The 20,351-nt window shown below is 29.5% G+C and overlaps 1 protein-coding gene across 1 annotated transcript in view; it reads right to left on the bottom strand.

Annotated features, from left to right (window-relative positions):
- Positions 1 to 19,984, bottom strand: part of LOC131177592 (signaling peptide TAXIMIN 2-like) — a 36,154-nt gene extending 16,170 nt beyond the window's left edge. The window contains exons 1-3 of the mRNA XM_058142632.1: positions 19,970 to 19,984; positions 19,808 to 19,870; positions 19,577 to 19,663 (exon numbers count right to left, since the gene is read on the bottom strand). Of these exons, the coding sequence (XP_057998615.1) occupies positions 19,577 to 19,663; positions 19,808 to 19,870; positions 19,970 to 19,984 (165 nt within the window). The remainder of the gene's footprint in view (positions 1 to 19,576; positions 19,664 to 19,807; positions 19,871 to 19,969) is intronic.
- Positions 19,985 to 20,351: the final 367 nt, after the last annotated feature.

Raw genomic sequence — 20,351 nt, 5'->3', positions numbered from 1 at the left:
CTTCATTTTGAAACTAGAAGAATCCTTCCTTCTAATAAAGTAAGGAATAAAATATTCATAATTGCATAAAAGAAAACTAATTGATCAAATGTAATTTAAGCAACAAGCACCTAGAGAACATGATGAGCAAGCATTAGGACCAAAAAAAGCATGCTATTAACTATTAAGTAGTAACCAACCTAGTAGGAAAAAGCAACAAAAGCATAATAATAATAATAATAATAATAATAATAATAATAATAATAATAATAATAATAATAATAATAATAATAATAAATTTGAAAAAAATAAAATTATCTTTTGGAATTATTGGCTAAAGAAGGAGAAAAAAAAAAAAAATCCAAAAGCAGGCGCTAAAAATAGTCTCAAAGAACTTAAAATCTTGGCCTGCTTAACCTCTCAAGAACTCATCTTTTCAGAACCCTTAAATGAATTTCTACCTCTGTCACTGTATGCGTACGATATTCATATCATAAAAAATGAAAAATTATTATATTATCATAATAATAATCAATATATTATAATAATAATATATTATATAAAAAATTATATATAAAAATATTAAATTACAAACACAAAAAACGAATATAAAAAACGTGCATCGTAAGTTTAAAAAAATATATGAAATTAAATGAGCTTGACTATCATTCAGTAATAATAATTGAATTTAAGATATATTTAAATAGTTTAAGGCAAATCTTAGTAAAATTTTAAATTAATTTAAGATTTAATTTATTTTATAAAAAGTAATTTATTTTATAAAAAATAATTTATATATAAAAAATACTTTATATGAAAAATTATTTTCTAAAAATTTTTCCTAAAATTTTTATAAATAAAATTTTTTTTTTCACCAACATATTTTCCCGGATATCTCAAACAATAAAAAAATACAATCCACGAACAAAATGGGCCTAAGGATCGAAAATATTGACCAAATATCAACTTGCATTATCCTTTTTGTCATCCTTAAAGGCTTCCATTTAAAAAAGGAAAACAAAGGATTGTTCAAAGTCTAGAGAAATTGGGCTTGATTTATAAGTTCTTGACCCAGTTTTGTCCATATATATATATATATATATATATATATATATATATATATATATATATAATTACATTATGACTTGATTTTGTTCAAATATATGTTTACTTATGTATTTTAATGACTAAAAAAATAATAAAATAAATTTATATATTTTAATTATATTAATTGTATTTTAGTAAAAATTTAAATACTAAATAAAGGTATTCATCATTTGGGGATAACCAAAATAACCCAACTAAATTAATATAATTCCATTTTTTTTATTAAAGTTATATTTTACATTTGTTTTTGTATTTTTTATATTATGCTTTTTATTTATCTAATTATTCATTTTATCTTATTTTCTCATAAATTAATTATTCTAAAAAAAAGTTGGACATTTATGAATAAAGATGTAAAATCAAAATTCATTGCTTTGGAATCAAGATATTATTTACAAGTCTTTTATAAATAAAATTAATCAAATTAAATTAAATCAAATTAATTCAGTTTAATTTAATTTTTTTATTTAATTAGTTTATCCGATTTTATTTTTCTCATTTTTATATTTCAGATTTTATTTTTTTCTTCATTTGGTTTTTTGTTTTTTTGTTTTTAAATAAAAAACACAAAACTTGTTCAGATAAACTGATTCTGTTTTCTTCTCTGCCATTTATTTACTAAATTCTCTTCATAATTCTCAATATTCTTCCCTCTTATCATTATTTAATTTTCTATTATATCAAATCTTTTTTTAATAGATTAAAGAGAAAAAAAAAATCTTTCATCTATTTTTATTATATCCAAATTTTTTTCCCTTTTTATAAATTAAAGAAAAAATAAAAATATATCATTAATTCCCAAAGTAAAAAAAAAAATTAATTCCCAGAATATAAATAAAATAATATTTTCTTATAAACTGAATTTAATGAATATAGTGAGAAACAAATATTTTTAATTATTTTGAAAATTTTAACTTAAAAACATTAGTGTTGATTTTTTGTTTTTGGAAAAATATTAGTATTGATTTATTGCTATAAAAAAGTGAATCCAAAAGATTAAAAAAAGAGATAAGAAAATGATTTCTCAAAATTCAAAAATTGAAAATAAAAAACAGTTTCTTGTTTTTATAAAATGAAAAATCAAATAATAAAGCTGTTACCATTCAAACTCTAAATTGAGAACATTTTAGAAAAAGCTCTCAATTTAGCAATTGGTTCGCAATTGAGAGCAGTCGGTTGTTTTGGTTACTAAATTTAAGAGAGAAAAATACTGTTAATTTTTTTAAAAATTTATTTTTTTAATTTTTACTTGATTTATAAATTAGTTATTATTAGCAACTAATTTTATAACCAGCTAGAATTGATTGCTATTTATGAGGAAAAAATATTGCTAATTTTTTTTTAAATTTATGGTTGATTTAAAAATCGATTGCTATTAGTAATTTATTGATAATTCGGTTGCTAATTAATCAAAGAAAAATTCTCACCAATTTTGATAAAATCAGCAACAAACTAAATTTACTATTAAAATCAATTGTTAATTCACGTATATAAACTATTACTCATTTTCTGTCATCACTTTTCTTTCATTTTATTTTTTTTCTCATTTTTTCTTTTCTTTTCTCTCATTTTCTTTCTCATCTTTTTTTTTTTTATCTATTTTGATTTCCATTACTCAATTTTGTTTCTCATCTATTTTTTTATCATATTTTTCTTTCTCATTTATTTTCTTCTTTATTATTTTTTTTCTTTTTCATCTTTTTTCTTTTTTTATCTTTTTTTATATTTTTTATTAATTTATTTTTTGGTAGTCATAAAATAGAAAATTTTAAGCTATTTTTTTATTAATTTATTTGCAGTAGCAATTTTTATTAATAATAATTTTTGTTATATATATATACACATTTGTTTTTGTAATATGTATTATAAATATATTTTTATATTAAGATTTTGTTAGTATTTTAGTTATTAATTATTATTAGTAATTTAAAATCAATTGCTAATTCACTTATATAAATCATTACTCATTTTCTTTCATCACTTTTCTTTCATTTTATTTTTCTTTCTCATTTTTTTTCTCTTTTCTCTCATTTTCTTTCTCATCTTTTTTTTTTTATCTATTTTGATTTCCATTACTCAATTTTGTTTCTCATCTATTTTTTTTTATCATATTTTCTTTCTCATTTATTTTCTTATTTATTTTTTTTTTCATCTTTTTTCTTTTTTATCTTTTTTTATATTTTTTATTAATTTATTTTTTGGTAGTTATAAAATAGAAATTTTTAAGCTATTTTTTTATTAATTTATTTGCAGTAGCAATTTTTATTAATAATAATTTTTTAATAATTTTTGTTTTATATATATATATATATATATATATATATATATATATACACATTTGTTTTTGTAATATGTATTATAAATATATTTTTATATTAAGATTTTGTTAGTATTTTAGTTATTAATTATTATTAGTAATTTGTTTTCATAATATTTTTATATTAATTTTTAAAACTAATTAGTTTTCATTAAAATTTATTATTTTATCCATTTTTAGTGCAATTTATTTATATGATTTTTTTATTTGTTATGTGAAAATTTACTTTTTTTTTTATAATCTATATTATATATAAATGTATAAAGAAAAGGAAACATTAGTTTTTTTCCAAATTCCCTTTCATGTTTAAAATTACTTATAATTATATTTTAATTATTTAAATTAATTTAAAGTTTGTAAAAATTTAAAATTCTTAATATTAGAGTTTATATAAGTTTAAAATTCTTAATCCTATTTACACTTAAACTTTAATTAAATATAAAATTTTATAAGAAGTAATTAATTAAATATAAAATTTTATAAGAAGTAATTAATGAAAATAAAAAAATTAATAAATAAAAAATAAAAATATTATTAATCTATCTATAATTTACAATATATATATATATATATATATATATATATATATATATATATATATATATATATATATATATATATATATATATATATATATATATATATATATATATATATATAATCTGTAATTTATCTATCTATACTATATAATTGTGAGAAGAGGAGAATATTAGTTTTGCTAACAATATTCATGGTGATTTATTAAAATGACAATAAAAGACAAAATTTGATTGGCTGTTAAAGATTAAATTATTTTAAATTTTTATTATTTAAAATAATTTTATAGTTTATATAAATTTAAAATTATTAATTCTATTTGTAATTAAATTCTATTTAATTAAGTTTTTTTATTATAATTCAAAATAAAATTTTATAAAAAATAAAAACGGAAATTATTTTTATAAATTTGTTGCTTTATTTTTCTTTAAAAAAATTTAATTTGTTTTGTAAAAATAAAATAAAAAATAAAAAATAAAAATTCGCTTTTGTTAAAAAAAATTGATCATTTTTATAAAATTAAACTAAAAAAAATCAGAAATTTACCTTTTTTTTTAAACTTTTCTATTTTCAAAAATATTAATGAATATCAAATTAAAATTTAAAATAATAATTTTATTTTTTATGACTTTTTCTTTTATGGTCAATTTTTAATTAATTATTAAAATTTATTACTTTATTTTAGTATATGAAAAATAAAATGATAAGAGGATATATATTAATGGTGTCTTTATTTACTTAAATGCAATAAATAATGGAATTCTTAAATAAGTGAAGAACTAAAAAAAAGAAAAAAAAAGAATTATACTTAAACATTATGTCAATAGAAATATACTCAATTGATTGCCAATAAATTACAAGTGTATCCATGTTTGTATATACTCTAAACAATAATGTTACCTCAAAAATAAAATACTAATATTTGTTTTTATCTGTTGGAGAAAGAAATCTTGAATAGTGGAAGAATTGATAATCTCTGTTGTTATGGCTATTTAGGTATATATTTATTATTTTTTTTTAATTTTCTAGATTTTATAAACAAGGTTATTCTTACATGCGCCAAATTATAAAAAAAAATAAAACCTATTCAAAGTTACCATATTTCATTTTTTATATGGCTACACTCATTATATAATATATTTATTAATTAATAATATATATATATATATATATATATATATATATATATATATATATATATATATATATATTACAACAGAAAAATATTATAAAAAAATTCGTATTTGTTAATTTATAAAAAATATTTTTATGGATAGAATATATTTATTTTTTAGAATATGAACTGATTAAATTTATATAATGGTATATAAATGGTTATTTTTTATAGTCTACACTAATTTATAAGAGGTATGTTAATTTTTTATATAATATATATACTTAAGAAAATAAAGAAATAAAATTTTAAAATATTTTAAGATTTATTATTTAATTAGTATGAAAATTTTCTAGAATTACATATAAAAAAAATCAAATCATGAATATGAATAACGAGTATAACGCGCAACACATGTTAAAAAAAAAAAACTAGTTTTGTAAAATTAACAATAGACAGCCGGTTGTTAAATTGGTTGTAAATAATAATTGATTTACAAAATAATTGTAAAATTATAAAATTAAAGATATCGAAAATTGACAACTAATTATGATTTCAGTTGCTATTGGTAAAGAATTTCGGTTCTAAAATCAGTTGTTAGCATCAATTAATATGTTACCAAAAATTATATTTGTTAAAATTAATTAATTTAGCAAATTGATTCTATTGTCGGTTGCTATATGCAATTAAATTGTTGGTTACTAAATCGATTGCTATCATGACCCAACCTATGGACCGGACCGGCACTAGGACCTGGGTCAGCCTAAAGCCCCCGAGGCCCTTAGTAAGCCTAATTATTCCTCAACCCAACTCTAAGGCCCATTTGGGCCTAATTTCAAGAATTCAACAGGACAAAGTCCAACCATAAAATGGACCATTCAACAGGGAGTTTTTGACTCGCCCGACCTGTAAACACAATATATAATAAATTGGGGAGCTCAGCTCACCCTCCACATAATCAAAATGTCATAACTCAAATAAGAGCTCAGCTCCCTCATCCAATCCCATCATGCATACAGTTAATAATTTTACAGGTCCAACATAACTTTTATAATATAGGTCCAAAATAAAAATAAGTGCTTCTAACACATGCGGAGTCTAAAATTTAACTCAATTGTATAAAATATATTAAATACTATTAATGGACCTACGATTAGCCACAACAAATAATCCTCCTGTAGCCTGAAAAAATAGATGAACAGGAGTGAGTGTTCAACTCAGAGAGTAAAATACCAATTTTAATCATGATCTCTATAACTATCTAAAGCTAATGCATCATGTGGAGTGAAATGCAATATCGTTATAATTTTCATATCATAACAGTAAAAAGGCAATTTGAAGCACTCACACACCCAACACTGTCAAGCAATACATATATAGGAGCTGATCCCCTATACAACCCTCTTAATCTAACCTCTGCTAGCGAGTGTCTCTCAAGCCGGACTTTCGTTTAATAAACCAAATGCGGGGTCCCAACGAGTGTCTCTCAAGTCGTGTCTATCCCGAAGGACCGGGTCCTAGCGAGTGTCTCTCAAGCCGTATCTACCTGTCCTGTCCATATCCAATACCATACCACACGCACGCCACGCACCCACACTACTCCAAATTACCACAAACAACATCCATGGCACTTTAACGATTATGAATGCAATATAAAACGTGCTTAGTGTTTAACTACATAGATACATATTTATAAGTGATGCATGGACATGCTTGAATATATAATAATATCAAAATTATAATTAAAATTAATATTTTACTCACAAATTTGAACCGAGATCATTGCGGCGACTGGGCGGAGGAGGAGGGCTGTCCTGGCTCACCTGACAGTTTCATTGCAATTATTTAATATATTTGACTCAATACAAGTTTAGAAAAGATCAAAGACACCCTAAGTTGTGCTGAAAATCCGGCAGAGTCTCCCCTATACCTATGACCTACCCAACCTGCAAAATGGTTCAAATAACACTTCTAAACTCAACTTATATCTCATCATCATTATATGGCCCCTCCTGGGCCCTCCAAACTAAGCAATAATCACAATATCAGACAACTCAATCATAAGACTTCAAAACTAATATTTTTCAAAAACTATCCAAACTAACTTTAAAAATTTTATAAACCTGCCTCGCGGTCCTTAACAATATTATAAGGCTATTGCAATAGGAATCGTAATTTTCTTATCATCCACGAATATTTTATAAATTTTATTCTAACCCAGTACAAGGAAAAAATTAAGTAATATAGAGTTTGAGTTTACCTATGCCAAATATGATAACTGGAACGCATCTAGAATGTCTGAAAACGGTGGGGTAGCCTATAATCTTGACTCGGTTCTGAAATGGTTCCAGCAGCTTATCTGCTCGGCCCGAAATTGCAGATTCGAGCGACGATCGAATTTTCACGAAATGAAAATACATACGCGAAGTCCACAATACCAGGGTTAGAATAAAATATATATATATAAAATAATTATTGGAAAATTAGGGATGTTACATTCGTTCTCCCTTATAGAAAATTCGTCCTCAAATTTTACACAAGGCAAAATAATGATACATAGTTGCATATTAAACTTATGAGTACTTGCTGCGCAAATCCCGCTCTAACTTCCAAGTGCATTCCTCTATAGATTAACTCCTCCACAGGACTAACCATAGGGATTTGCCTTGACCAAAGTTGTTTCATCTGATAGTCTACTATGGCTACTAGTTGCTCCTCAAAGATCAAATTCTCATTTAACTCCACTGTGTCTGGTCATAGCACATGAGAAGGATTGAGAACATACTTTCTAAGCATGAAAATGTGGAATACTGGGTGGACATGAGAAAGATTTGGTGGCAACTCTAACTGATAGGTAATTGCTCCCACTCTGTCCATGATCTTAAAAGGTCCTATATAATGGAGTGCCAATTTGCCTTTTCTTTCTAAATCTCATAACCCTTTTCATAGGAGAAACCTTCAAGAACACGGTCACCCATTACAAATTTTACATCTTTTCTCATTGGATCTGCATGGATGGTTAAAAATTTTTGTCTATCTGCCTCTGTCGTAGTATGCCAGCTACTATCCTCCTTCTGAGTCTAAACCATCACATCTGACTACTCGTTTACCCCTCTTTTTTTTTTTTCGTCATCTCTAGTACTCATCATAACTCCACTACTCTAGACTTGATATCTGATAACTTTAATCAACTTTGGCGCTTACCTCACTTTTATTACGCCCTAACATGTCTCTTGGTGACTTTAGTCCTCATTCATTTGTTTCAATAATCTCTGTTCCCCAAAAACATGACTTATGTTCCTTACCCTATAGTATCCTATGGAATGCTTTCCTGTAGCACCTATCATATTCATCTCGTTCGAAATGTTTACTTGTCCTATGACCTCAATGGTCAATACCTATAAATCTTCAAACTCCCATGATACTTCAAATTTTCAATCTCTTTTGTGTCATTACTAAGGTCCTTAGACCAGCTCCTGTCCATCTTATGTAACTATTTATGTAGAGCTCCATCTAAGTGTCAAGCGTACCCTACACCACTTATCAATATTGGAAAGTGAACTGGGTCTCTTCTCTTATAGGACAAATGTATTTGTATTCCCTGATAACCCAGTTAATGCAACTTTATCGTTTCTCACTCCTTCACTGGAATGGAAATATCTAGACTTCTTCCTAAAGCTTTTTAGTATGTGGCCTATTTCTGACACATTGGCACTTAGATCGAGGCTCTACTACTCCTTTAATCTATCATCTCATAATAACTTATTTCAAACATCTCTTAGTGTGTTCCTAGCATACTTATTCCTTCTTATCCTCATCATTATAATTAGCTCTACTGAGCTTTCTTCCTGTCATTTGGATCTTATCCACTTTTCTTTTCCTATTTTTGCTATCGTTGATATCTTTTCAACATGTTGTACTTATTCCTTAATCTTAGTCCTATCTCACCCTTACACCTTTTCCTTCAAGGATGTCCATCCCATCATCAACTTTTTCTTTTTTATTTTATTTTATTTCTTAGTCTTATCTTGATTACCAGTTCCATTACTTCGAGAATTCTAACTTTATGATTGACTCCTGTCAGCACATTCTTCACATTACGTAGCACTTGTAATTAGCCATAGAAAATTCTTTTTGTATCCCTTTTCCCAACTTACCTATCAAAACATTATCATTCCCTACCAGCCTTAGTAGGAAATTGCTCATCCTAGATGGATAGGAGCCCCAGAAATTATAAGTTCCATCTGAACTAACACGGTTGTGGGAAATATGTGCCATGCCTTAATTCTGAATAAGATACTTCACGTGTTCATTCTCCTTAATATAATCACATATACTGCCCATAGCTTTCCAAACTTCAGCCTCAACTTTTCCCATTAGTAACAATTTCATTCGCTGTAACTCATTAGCAAATAGCACTTCCTCCAGCTTATAGTTAAAAATGGTTGTAAGCCATAGTAACTAGTTCGATTTAACTCCTGTCACCTCTCTGATCATTCTTTCATACTTAACATTAGGTACACCATTATCGTCATTTTTGCCTCAAAAGATTGGATATGTACTAACGCCCATCAAATTTTCAATTAATTGGGTCACTTTGACACGACCTCTCTTCTTAACATAATCTCCTAGAATCGAAACACGAGCCAATTTGAAAAGAAGGAGAAATGTTCTCCCACCATTTATGGTATACCATTGTTTGATAAACAAGATTTAGCTCATACCCATTAGTCTCCCTTTTTAATTTTATTATTTCTTTGTAATTATTGTGCGTTATTACAATATATCAGTTGTATCTACCATTTATTATACTATTGTCCTGCCTGACATATCATCTTAGAATTTACTATTTCCTTTTTACTCTCCATTTATCTTCCATACTTATAATTATTTGTCCAATGCTCCTTATACTTAGTTATATTCTAGAAGATAAAAGCACTCACAGATTCTTTCAGATCTACTCCAATCTTACTAACAATCATTCCTCTTATCCATGTACTTCTCAATATCTTAGAAATTACACCTATACCTATCTTGTCCTATTCTGACCGTTATTAACGTTCTACTACATATTATCATACTATTATTTATTTATTTATTATTACTCTTTTTTTTACATAATTATTTTATTGATCACACTGAAAATATATGTCTAACTCCAATTTTTGACTCTAGGTCTCACTACTCTAAATTTTAATATCAAGCCTCAGTGACATTATCCCTCATCTTGCATATTTATATCCCTTATGTTGACTTTTATCCAACTTACTCCTACTGATCTTGCTTCTTCATCTGAGAATACAATTCAAGTTATCACAGCACGCTCAACAGTTACTACCTACTTTGGTCGCACACCTCACCTAATTTCCATTATACAGTCAACAACCAAAAGGGTTCTTATGTCGTTGCCCCATTATCCTAGCTTGGGGGGTAGAAAACAGATAAGGTCTAATCCAGATCCTGTAACTTTAAGCTCTAGGCTCAGGCTCCTAACACTACATCAATTATGACCTGCTCTAAGTCCTGTACTTCTGGGTTCCATAACTTAACAATATTCTTCCTAATGCCATCCTTTTCTACGCTCTCTATCCTTTTTTTTTTTTTTTTTATCTCATTTACCCTTACTAGAACCACATTCACCTCCTTAGTATTTTGGCTCTATTCTTCCTAATCTTATCCTAATCTATTTTTCCAGTTTATTCTTTAGCCAACTCTTTTTATCTTACCCAAATTCAGACTTTCACTCTTCCATCCTTTAGCTCTATTTTCTTTTTGAACCTGATTGTCATATCAGAAACTTATACCTTTTCACTATCCCTACCACGTCATCTATACCTCAATGTTACTCAAAATTGATCCTCTAACTACCCTAGCTAGACTTCTACTGGCATTCAAGCTATCTCTCCTACTGCATTTGAACCGCACTCCATATATATATATATATATATATATATATATATATATATATATATATATATATATATATATATATATATATATACATATTCTATGATTTATTGATGCTAACTTTTGTCCTTTTTCTTTTACTTTATTTGGAGTATACTTTAGTCTTAAGCATTAAGAAGCTAAGGATGAACTATGGGAATAACAGTCATACTTCTCTTGCGTGATCTCAATTCTTACCCTTTTGGACTACATACTACCCTCTACTACCTTAGGGAGGGGATCTGTAGCAACTCTAATTTTTCATATCCATTTAATTAGCTGAAACTTAAAATACTAGATATCCAAACTCGTCATTCAATTTAAAGGCTTACATACATCTTGATCTTACATCTTATAATTCCTACATGGAACTTGTACCCTCTCCAGAACACCTGAGCTAACAACTCTGTATCTCATGCTACAATCCCATCTGGGACACTACTCCATAAGTCATCATTATCAGTAATAACCTTCGATCCCTTCTGAAAAGATATGACTATACCCTAACTTACTGCAATAAAGGTATTACTTTTACCACCTTGCCAAAACCATGTCAAATTAATGACTCTCTTATCATATCATAGCTCTGTAAATCATTAATTCATAGTTCCAACCTTCCCTAGGTAGTAGGGTTATACTTTACACCTTGCTGATACACACAAAGTATACTATTCTCACTAAGCTCTAAGCAAAACTGTCACACCCTACCCCTCTGTAAGGCATAACATGATCCCGTAGTATACCTAATGAATTACCAACTCCGTCTACTAATAACCCATTAAATACACTACAAGGGATTTTCAAAACTTTTCTTACTTCTTTTACAGTGGTGAGCACTATTTACAGTGTGTTAAAACCTTTTTGAATCAAGTGATAGAATTGACACATTTGAATTATTTGGAATTTCAGAAAATTTTGGCAGAGTGCCCTCGTATTTTGGATAAAGCAGTTCTTGTAAAACCTGTAAAAAGCACTTCAATATGTATTCGCAAATCTCAACTCCAACATATTTCTCAACACAACATTTTTCTCAACTCAAATCCGCAGTGATTTTTCAAAGACTGAGATACAAGAAATATAATACAAAACTATTCAAGTAAATGAAATCTCAAATTTACATTTACAATAATTTACATTTAATTACATACCAAAATATTTTACAAGAGTTTCTATACAATTGCTCAAATAATTTACATACATATTATTACATGCATACATCAAAACCTATGTACATGGGTATACCTATGATATACCTGGAGCTGACCTGAATATATCTTCAATGAAATTTACTTATTGCTCTATGCTCTTCTTACCTGCGACAGCATACAAAGCTATCGTTGAGTGGTGAACTCAGTGGTGCACAACTATAATTTAAAACATAGTACAATATACATTGACAAAATTTACAGTAAATAAATTGGGAATCTGAATACTCATCAAATTTCAAAACTTAAAATATTCGTTGCCAATAATGTAAATCATTTGTATAAATGACTTTGATCACAAAATTCAATTTATCAAATCATGACTAACCATTTAAGTAATTCAACAAAATCAATTATACATAAACCATAATTGAAATCACAATTTCTTACCATTCAAAAGCCATTCTGTATCTCAAAAATCAATCTTTATCTCACTAATATGCAAGACTAATCCGAAGGGCCATATTCAATGTGATTCTAACTCCCTATGGTCGGGAGGTCGAATCGATTCTAACTCCCTATGGTCGGGAGGTCAAATCATCGTACGCATCATCACAATAATGAATCTTCCGCAAGGGCCATAACGATAAAATAAACTTAGATCTAACCTCAAATCAGAGGAAAATCTAAGCTTTGTGCACGCATACCATGGTAATCAAAACACAACTAACTCCATTGTCTTCTCAACAAATGAGAGAGCGGGTAATAACCTAGTCAAGCATCTATAGTGAGATATAAAACAATATTACAATCCATTTAGTGAGCATAAATCACAATACAATTCGATTCAAAGTCAATTTCAATATCCAATAAAGTTTTATGCTCATCACAATTCAAATCATACAATTGCATTTTTCCATGAAAATTGCCATCACAATTCAAAATATGTTCTATCACAATTTTCTAAAACATAATTTATTCAATCCATAACAATGCTTAATACTTGTGGAAATACCATTTCACAAAGCTAAATTCATACCTACTATAACAATTTCAATAATCATTGAATTAAATCCAATGCTTGTTAAACATAATACATAAGAAAAATATGCCATTTAATCATATGAAATATTCAAAACAAAATCAGTTAAAAACTAGTTGTGCACAAACCTCTGATAATTGTCTCTGGTCCGACTCGTGTTTCCTTCCCTTTTCCTGAGTCTTTGGTAACTGAGAAACACAATTTGAAGTGTTTCAGTACTAAATTAAACTGTCTCTAACGATAATGTTCGATAAGTAATTCACTGAAGGCTATAATTTGCTCAATTACCTAATATACCGACCCTCGATGCGTTTAAGGTAAATTAGGTTTTGGTGTCCTTAATATGTCACATTCGATAGGGTTTTAGGGTTGGTACGTTTTACCAAACTCATTTCCTTGTTTAGTGCATTTTCTTGCAATTTGCTGGATTCCGGGATACTAGTTTGACCTAACCGGACGACCTAGTTCCCTCGGTTTTCGGGTTTCGGTCAAAACTACAAACTTGTAGATCTATTTCTTATTGCACGCCGTAATTAGACCAAGTTATGGTCATTATACTATTGCTGGTCAATTAATATCAAATTAGGTCAATTTTAGGTCAATTTGGTCAACTTTGGTTCGGCCAGTTTTTGGACCCGAACTTGTGCAAGCTTTTTGACTTGCTTATGGTCATTTCTGGGCTTTGGTGTCTTCATAAGACTTGTAGGTATGGGTCTTAACTATTCATGGTTAAAATTTCAGGTCAATTGGACCTGTTTTGAGTGAGTTATGGCGTAAACACTCACTGCTGCCCAATAGGTCATTTTTCAGGTCCTAATTGCACCTAATCCGAATTGGTCATTTTCTTAGGTCACCTTGCAAGCAGAATTTTGGTATGTTTTCTCAATGAAATTTGGCACATTTTGTGCCTAGTTCCACCCTCAATTGGTCTCATACCAATTGAGGTTACACATTTAAACTTATTGGCTAAAATGTACACTGCCCTTGGTTACTTTGCTTAACACACATCAATTACACACATTTACCTTGCAATATGTTTACTTCCCTACCAAATCTGTTTTGGTACATTACCAAAACTATTTATTACTTTACATTAACATCACTTTGGGCAGATTACAATTATCCTCAACATACCAAATATAACTCTAATTCCCAAAGTTCAAATACCATTACACATACACATAAACATCACTAGTTTTTACATACACTTTACACAACAATTTCATACACATATCCTTCAATTCTTAATGCCACAATTCTGCCCATATCTTCATGAACACATACACTTATCCAAGAGTTTGAAGGCTGCCGAAATTGTCCTTCAACACCAAAGTGTCCTACAATTCATTAAATCCCATTCCAAGTGCAAAATTCACCATATACATGTGAAGTAATTCACTAGGTTATTAAATCATCATGATCAACATCATTTCTCATCAAATATATGCATAATTATTTAATCAATTACATGACTCCATGGCTGCCCAAAAATGAACACATCAATAACTTCTCAAACTTGAAAATTTTCTTCATAAATCCAACACCCATAACATGTATACAAAGTTTATCAAAGAAATATTCAAAAACTCAAACTTACCTATTGTTGGGACTTGCTTAATCTTCACTAAAACTTCTCTTTCTTGCTTCCTACATGCTGCCCATGATGTGTAGACTAAGTTTATTGAAGACACTTGCATGGAAATATGGCTTGATCAATGGTGCATGAGGGCTTGTGTATGGGCGGCCATGAATGAAGCTTGGAGAACTTTTCATTCGGCCAAATGAAGTTTTAATTGAAGAAGAAGATAAATGCAGAGATATAGTGGAAGGAACCTGGTTTTTTAATACTTAATATAATGTTTAGTGGTCCACTAACATAATTAAAAGCATTTTATAAGTTTAACTTTCATTTATTCCACATTAACCCTTAATTCTTGTTATTTACTTTAGGTACCACCAAATTAATTTTTCATTTTATTTTATAAGTGTAATATTATTTATTTTTAATGGACATTTAGGTCAAAAGACAATTCGGGATGTCGATTGACCATAATGTCCTCGTCGTTGCATTCAGATTTTTCTGAATACCGGTTTTGTCTGTTTTTCGATTTCTCACTTTTCTTTGAACTAATTATTTAATTTTTCTTTGATCTTCCTAATGATATTTATTCTTCAATAAGGGTCTATTTAAGTCCAAAAAATGTTTTCTAGGGTTCCATGATCGTGGCTAGTCAACGGTCCACGCCGTGACTTCCCGGTGCGGTCACCCATCGCTAGGGTTCTCGGCTCGCTTAACTTGATCACATTTCTTTGCTATTATTTTTCCTTTGTTTTTCTTGTATTTTCTTTTCTTGTATTTCATTATTTTATGTCTTTTCACTCATATCGAAGTGTAATTCTAGGCATCCTAGCTGTCCGGACAACACTGGTCACCGGAGCAGCAGAACGCACTACCGAACTTAGGGGTGTTACAAAAACATTTGTCGTACTGCAAAAACCATCCAAAATTCCATATCGAAGACCAGATGGTCTCACTCTATAGATGTCACCTTTACTTTGCAACTAATCCACAACCTCTGGTCTGATGACAACTCTTGATGTAACTCGAGCTCATGCTAGGGTAACTGAGTTACTGACTCTAGTTACCATCCAACTGTGACCTTTCGATATTCTAGCTCTAGATCCCTAACTAGGAGTTCCCAACTCCTCTGTAGATATAGTACTCTGTTCTGGCATAATTATACCAAAATAGAGGCTATCCGCAAATACCCTCATTATGGATCACCACAGGAATGCACGCAACTCTACACAATAATCTCATATCGGTATTGTAATCTGCAGCTTACAGAGCAGACATCGAGAACATTGAATAGTTACTACGATACGTCCTGACAAACTAGGTCTCCTCATCTCTTATTTCTTTTGAATCTACTGTTATCATAAACTTACTCTGACTGGGTCATCCACTGACGACTGTGAGCAGTGGTATCATCACCCTTATCTAGTGCAATTATACTATCAAAACTCATCTTTATGTACTCGTGCCTAGCACCAGATAGGCACAACACTTAGACCCATACTGATAGAAATATAGTGTTTCTTGGAGAACCTATTTCCATGGCAGACCTCAACATGTCTGCTAAATCTATTTCACACTTCTATGTACTTCACAAAACTGAGGTGCTAAACTGAAGCACTCTTATATTAACCGAGGAATAACACAGAATCTAGAAACGAAGAATTATAGAAAAAAGACAAAACAGAATCCTATACTCCGCATGTGACAACTCTAGGTGCACACTTTCCCATGAATCTAAAGCCCAAGCTCTGATACCACTTTTATTATGACCCAACCTATGGGCTAGACCGACACTAGGACCTGGGCTAGCCTAAAGCCCCCGAGGCCCTTAGTAAGCCTAACTATTCCTTAACCCAACTCTAAGGCCCATTTGGGCCCAATTTCAAGAATTCAACAGGACAGAGTCCAACCATAAAATGGACCATTCAATGAGGAGTTTTTGACTCGCCCGACTTGTAAACACAATATATAATAAATTGGGGAGCTCAGCTCACCCTCCACATAATCAAAATGTCATAACTCAAATAAGAGCTTAGCTCCCTCATCCAATCCCATCATGCATAAAGTTTATAATTTTACAGGACCAACATAACTTTTATAATACAGGCCCAAAATAAAAATAAATGCTTCTAACACATGCAGAGTCTAAAATTTAACTCAATTGTACAAAATACATTAAATACTATTAATGGACCTGTGAAGAAGAAGAGCAGGTTAGCCACAATAAATAATCCTCCTGTAGCCTGAAAAAATAGATGAACAGGAGTGAGCGTTCAGCTCAGAGAGTAAAATATCAATTTTAATCATAATCTCTATAACTATCTAAAGCTAATGCACCATATGGAGTGAAATGCAACATCGTTATAATTTTCTTATCATAACAGCAAAAAGGTAATTTGGAGCACTCACACACCCAACACTATCAAGCAATTCATATATAGAAGCTAATCCCCTATACAGCCCTCTTAATCCAACATCTGCTAGTGAGTGTCTGTCAAGCCAGACTTTTGCTTAATAAACCAAATGCGGGGTCCCAGCGAGTGTCTCTCAAGCTGTGTCTACCCCGAAGGACAAGGTACCAGCGAGTGTCTCTCAAGCCATGTCTACCCATCCTGTCCATATCCAATACCATACCACACGCACACCACGCACACACACTGCTCCAAATTACCACAAACAACATCCATGGCACTTCAACAATTATGAATATAATATAAAATGTGCCTAGTGTTTAACTACATAGATACGTATTTATAAGTGATGCATGCGTATGCTTGAACATATAATAATATCAAAATTACAATTAAAATTAATATTTTACTCATAAACTTGAATCGAGGTCACTACGACAGCTGGATGGAGGAGGAAGGCTGTCCCGGCTCACCTGACAATTTCATTGCAATTATTTAATACATTTGACTCAATACAAGTTTAGAAAAGACCAAAGACACCCTAAGTTGTGCTGAAAATCTGGCAGAGTTTCCCCTATACCTATGACCTACCCAACCTGCAAAATGGTTTAAATAATACTTATAAACTCAACCCATATCTCATCATCATTATATGGCCCCTCTTGGGCCCTTCAAACCAAGCAATAATCACAACATCAGACAACTCAATTATAAGACTTCAAAACTAATATTTTTCAAAAACTATCCAAACTAACTTTAAAAATTCTATGAACCTACCCTGCAGTCCTTAACAATATTATAAGGCTATTGCAATAGGAATCGTAATTTTCTTATCATCCATGAATATTTTATAAATTTTATTCTAACCCAGTACAAGGCAAAAATTGAGTAATGTAGAGTTCGAGTTTACCTACGCAAAATTTGGCAACTGGAACGCGTCTAGAACGTTTGAAAACGGTGGGGTAGCCTATAATCTTGACCCAGTTATGAAATGGTTCCAGCAGCTTATCTGCTCGACCTGAAATTGCAGATTCGGATGACGATCGAATTTCCACGAAATGAAAGTACATACAGGAAGTCCACAATACCAGGATTTGAATAATATATATATATATATATATATATATATATATATATATATATATATATATATATATATAATAATTATTTGAAAATTAGGGATGTTACAATTGCTAATAATAATCGATTTATAAGTTAATTACAAAGTGAATTAGCAAACAATCTTATTACAACTAACTTATTCAATTATTAAATCGATTGCTAAAGTGATTAATAACTGATTGTAATGGCTCAGGTAGTTGCTAATTATATATATAGATGCGTATATTTTTGTGCGCATTCCACAGACACGCAAGTGTCACATAGAAACAAAATACTCCCCACCACTAAACCCATGAAAGAAAGACGAAAAGCTCTTCTTCACGTCTTTAATTTGCTTGCTGCCCTTTTCCTTCGTAAAATATCTTATTCATATATACTTTCTCCCCTTTTGATTATATTCCACACTCTTAATATTGCATTATTAATTGTATATAATCTCAGTGCTATAATTAATGAATTATTGGAAAGACAATCAATATATCAAATTAATTGACAGTTGTTTCCATTAATATGGAAACATACTTAAATTGACTAAAGAGTGTGATTGAGTCTGACAGTGCTTAATTAATTTATTGGTACTTAGTCATAATCACTTGTTTAATTTGTGGTATCCATTATAGCTCCATAAATCTGATGCATGTTCCACAGTTCCAATACTGCTTCAATCCTTTTCTTTTAATTGCCATGCGTATAAAGAGATGTGAAACAGTAAGGAAATATGTAATTTTCTTATAAATTTAATATAATTCATAAAAATTAATAATTAATTAATGAGTTTTAATTTGATGGTATTAGAGTTGTTTTTAAAATGATAAGGATTTAAATTTAATGATTTAAATTCGAGTTTTCATTCAAATCAATTGTGTTATATATATCTATATATAATTAATTAATTAATTAATTTACATAACCAGCTTTATTCTCATTGATCATTATGTTGCGCATCATATATGTGATTGAATTATATATATATATATATATATATATATATATATATATATTTTTTTTTTTTTTTCAAAAGATAGTAGATTTCATTAAAAGACGAAAGATTAAAGTCCAGTTACAACACTTGAAAGAAAGTGTAGTCATATAAAATTCTTGGTCTAATACTAAAAAATGTCCCTAACACTACCGAAATCACTTAGCCCATAGCAGACCAAACAGGTCTCAACCAAACACAACCTTAGACTAAGAGATAGGGTCTTCAACCCTAACAAAGATTTGGCATGGCAAACTATCAGCACGGCATCACCTTCGGCAAACCATCAGCGCCGCACCATCATCTCCTTTCGATGGCATGCATTGACAAAGGCTAGTTTGTCTCTAGCCAAAGAATCAGAAGCACATGGCACAACTACCAAAAGCTACAGAAGTTAGGGGCACTCATAAGAGCAAATCCAAGGCCCTCGAACCTAAGGGAGAACTAAAGGCCATAGAGTCGAGAAAGTAGAAGGACTGCATCGGCAAAGAGAAATGGGCGATGATGATTATGATCATTAGCGACCCACTCGCGTCATACTCTTACTCCAGTCAGCAAGCAGATCCAACGATCCATCCCACCTCTTGTTCAACTATTACGCACATAGGATTACAATAAGAAACAACCCTCACCATTTAGCCAACCTACAACAGAATCACGAAAGACAATAAAAAAAAAACTATGTAGTTACTATGCCATTATACATTTTTTTTAATTAGAAAAAAAGGTAAAATTTATGTTGTATTTCAATAATAAAATGATCTTCTGATTTACATTAAAATAAAAAAAATTGTTTAGTTATTTATCCTATCACTGATAACCTCAAAATCCTAGAGATGATTCTACTATCACTAAGTTAAAGTTTATTGGTATGCTTCATTCTTAACTATATAGTCTAATAAATTAAGAAATTAGGATTTAAATCACCTGGATTAATTTAAATGATTAAAAATAGTAATCTATATAAGTTGTTTTTTAATATAATGTTTGAATTAGGTGTTGTTCGAATGTACTTCAATTATTTTACTTTTTTATATGAAGTTAAACCAATGCACCCTTCATAGTTCAGTGTA

Source organism: Hevea brasiliensis, unplaced genomic scaffold (genome assembly GCF_030052815.1).
Source record: "Hevea brasiliensis isolate MT/VB/25A 57/8 unplaced genomic scaffold, ASM3005281v1 Scaf61, whole genome shotgun sequence".
Taxonomy (NCBI): domain Eukaryota; kingdom Viridiplantae; phylum Streptophyta; class Magnoliopsida; order Malpighiales; family Euphorbiaceae; genus Hevea; species Hevea brasiliensis.
Note: the sequence above shows the minus strand (reverse complement) of the source record. Positions and strands in the feature narration are given on the sequence as shown.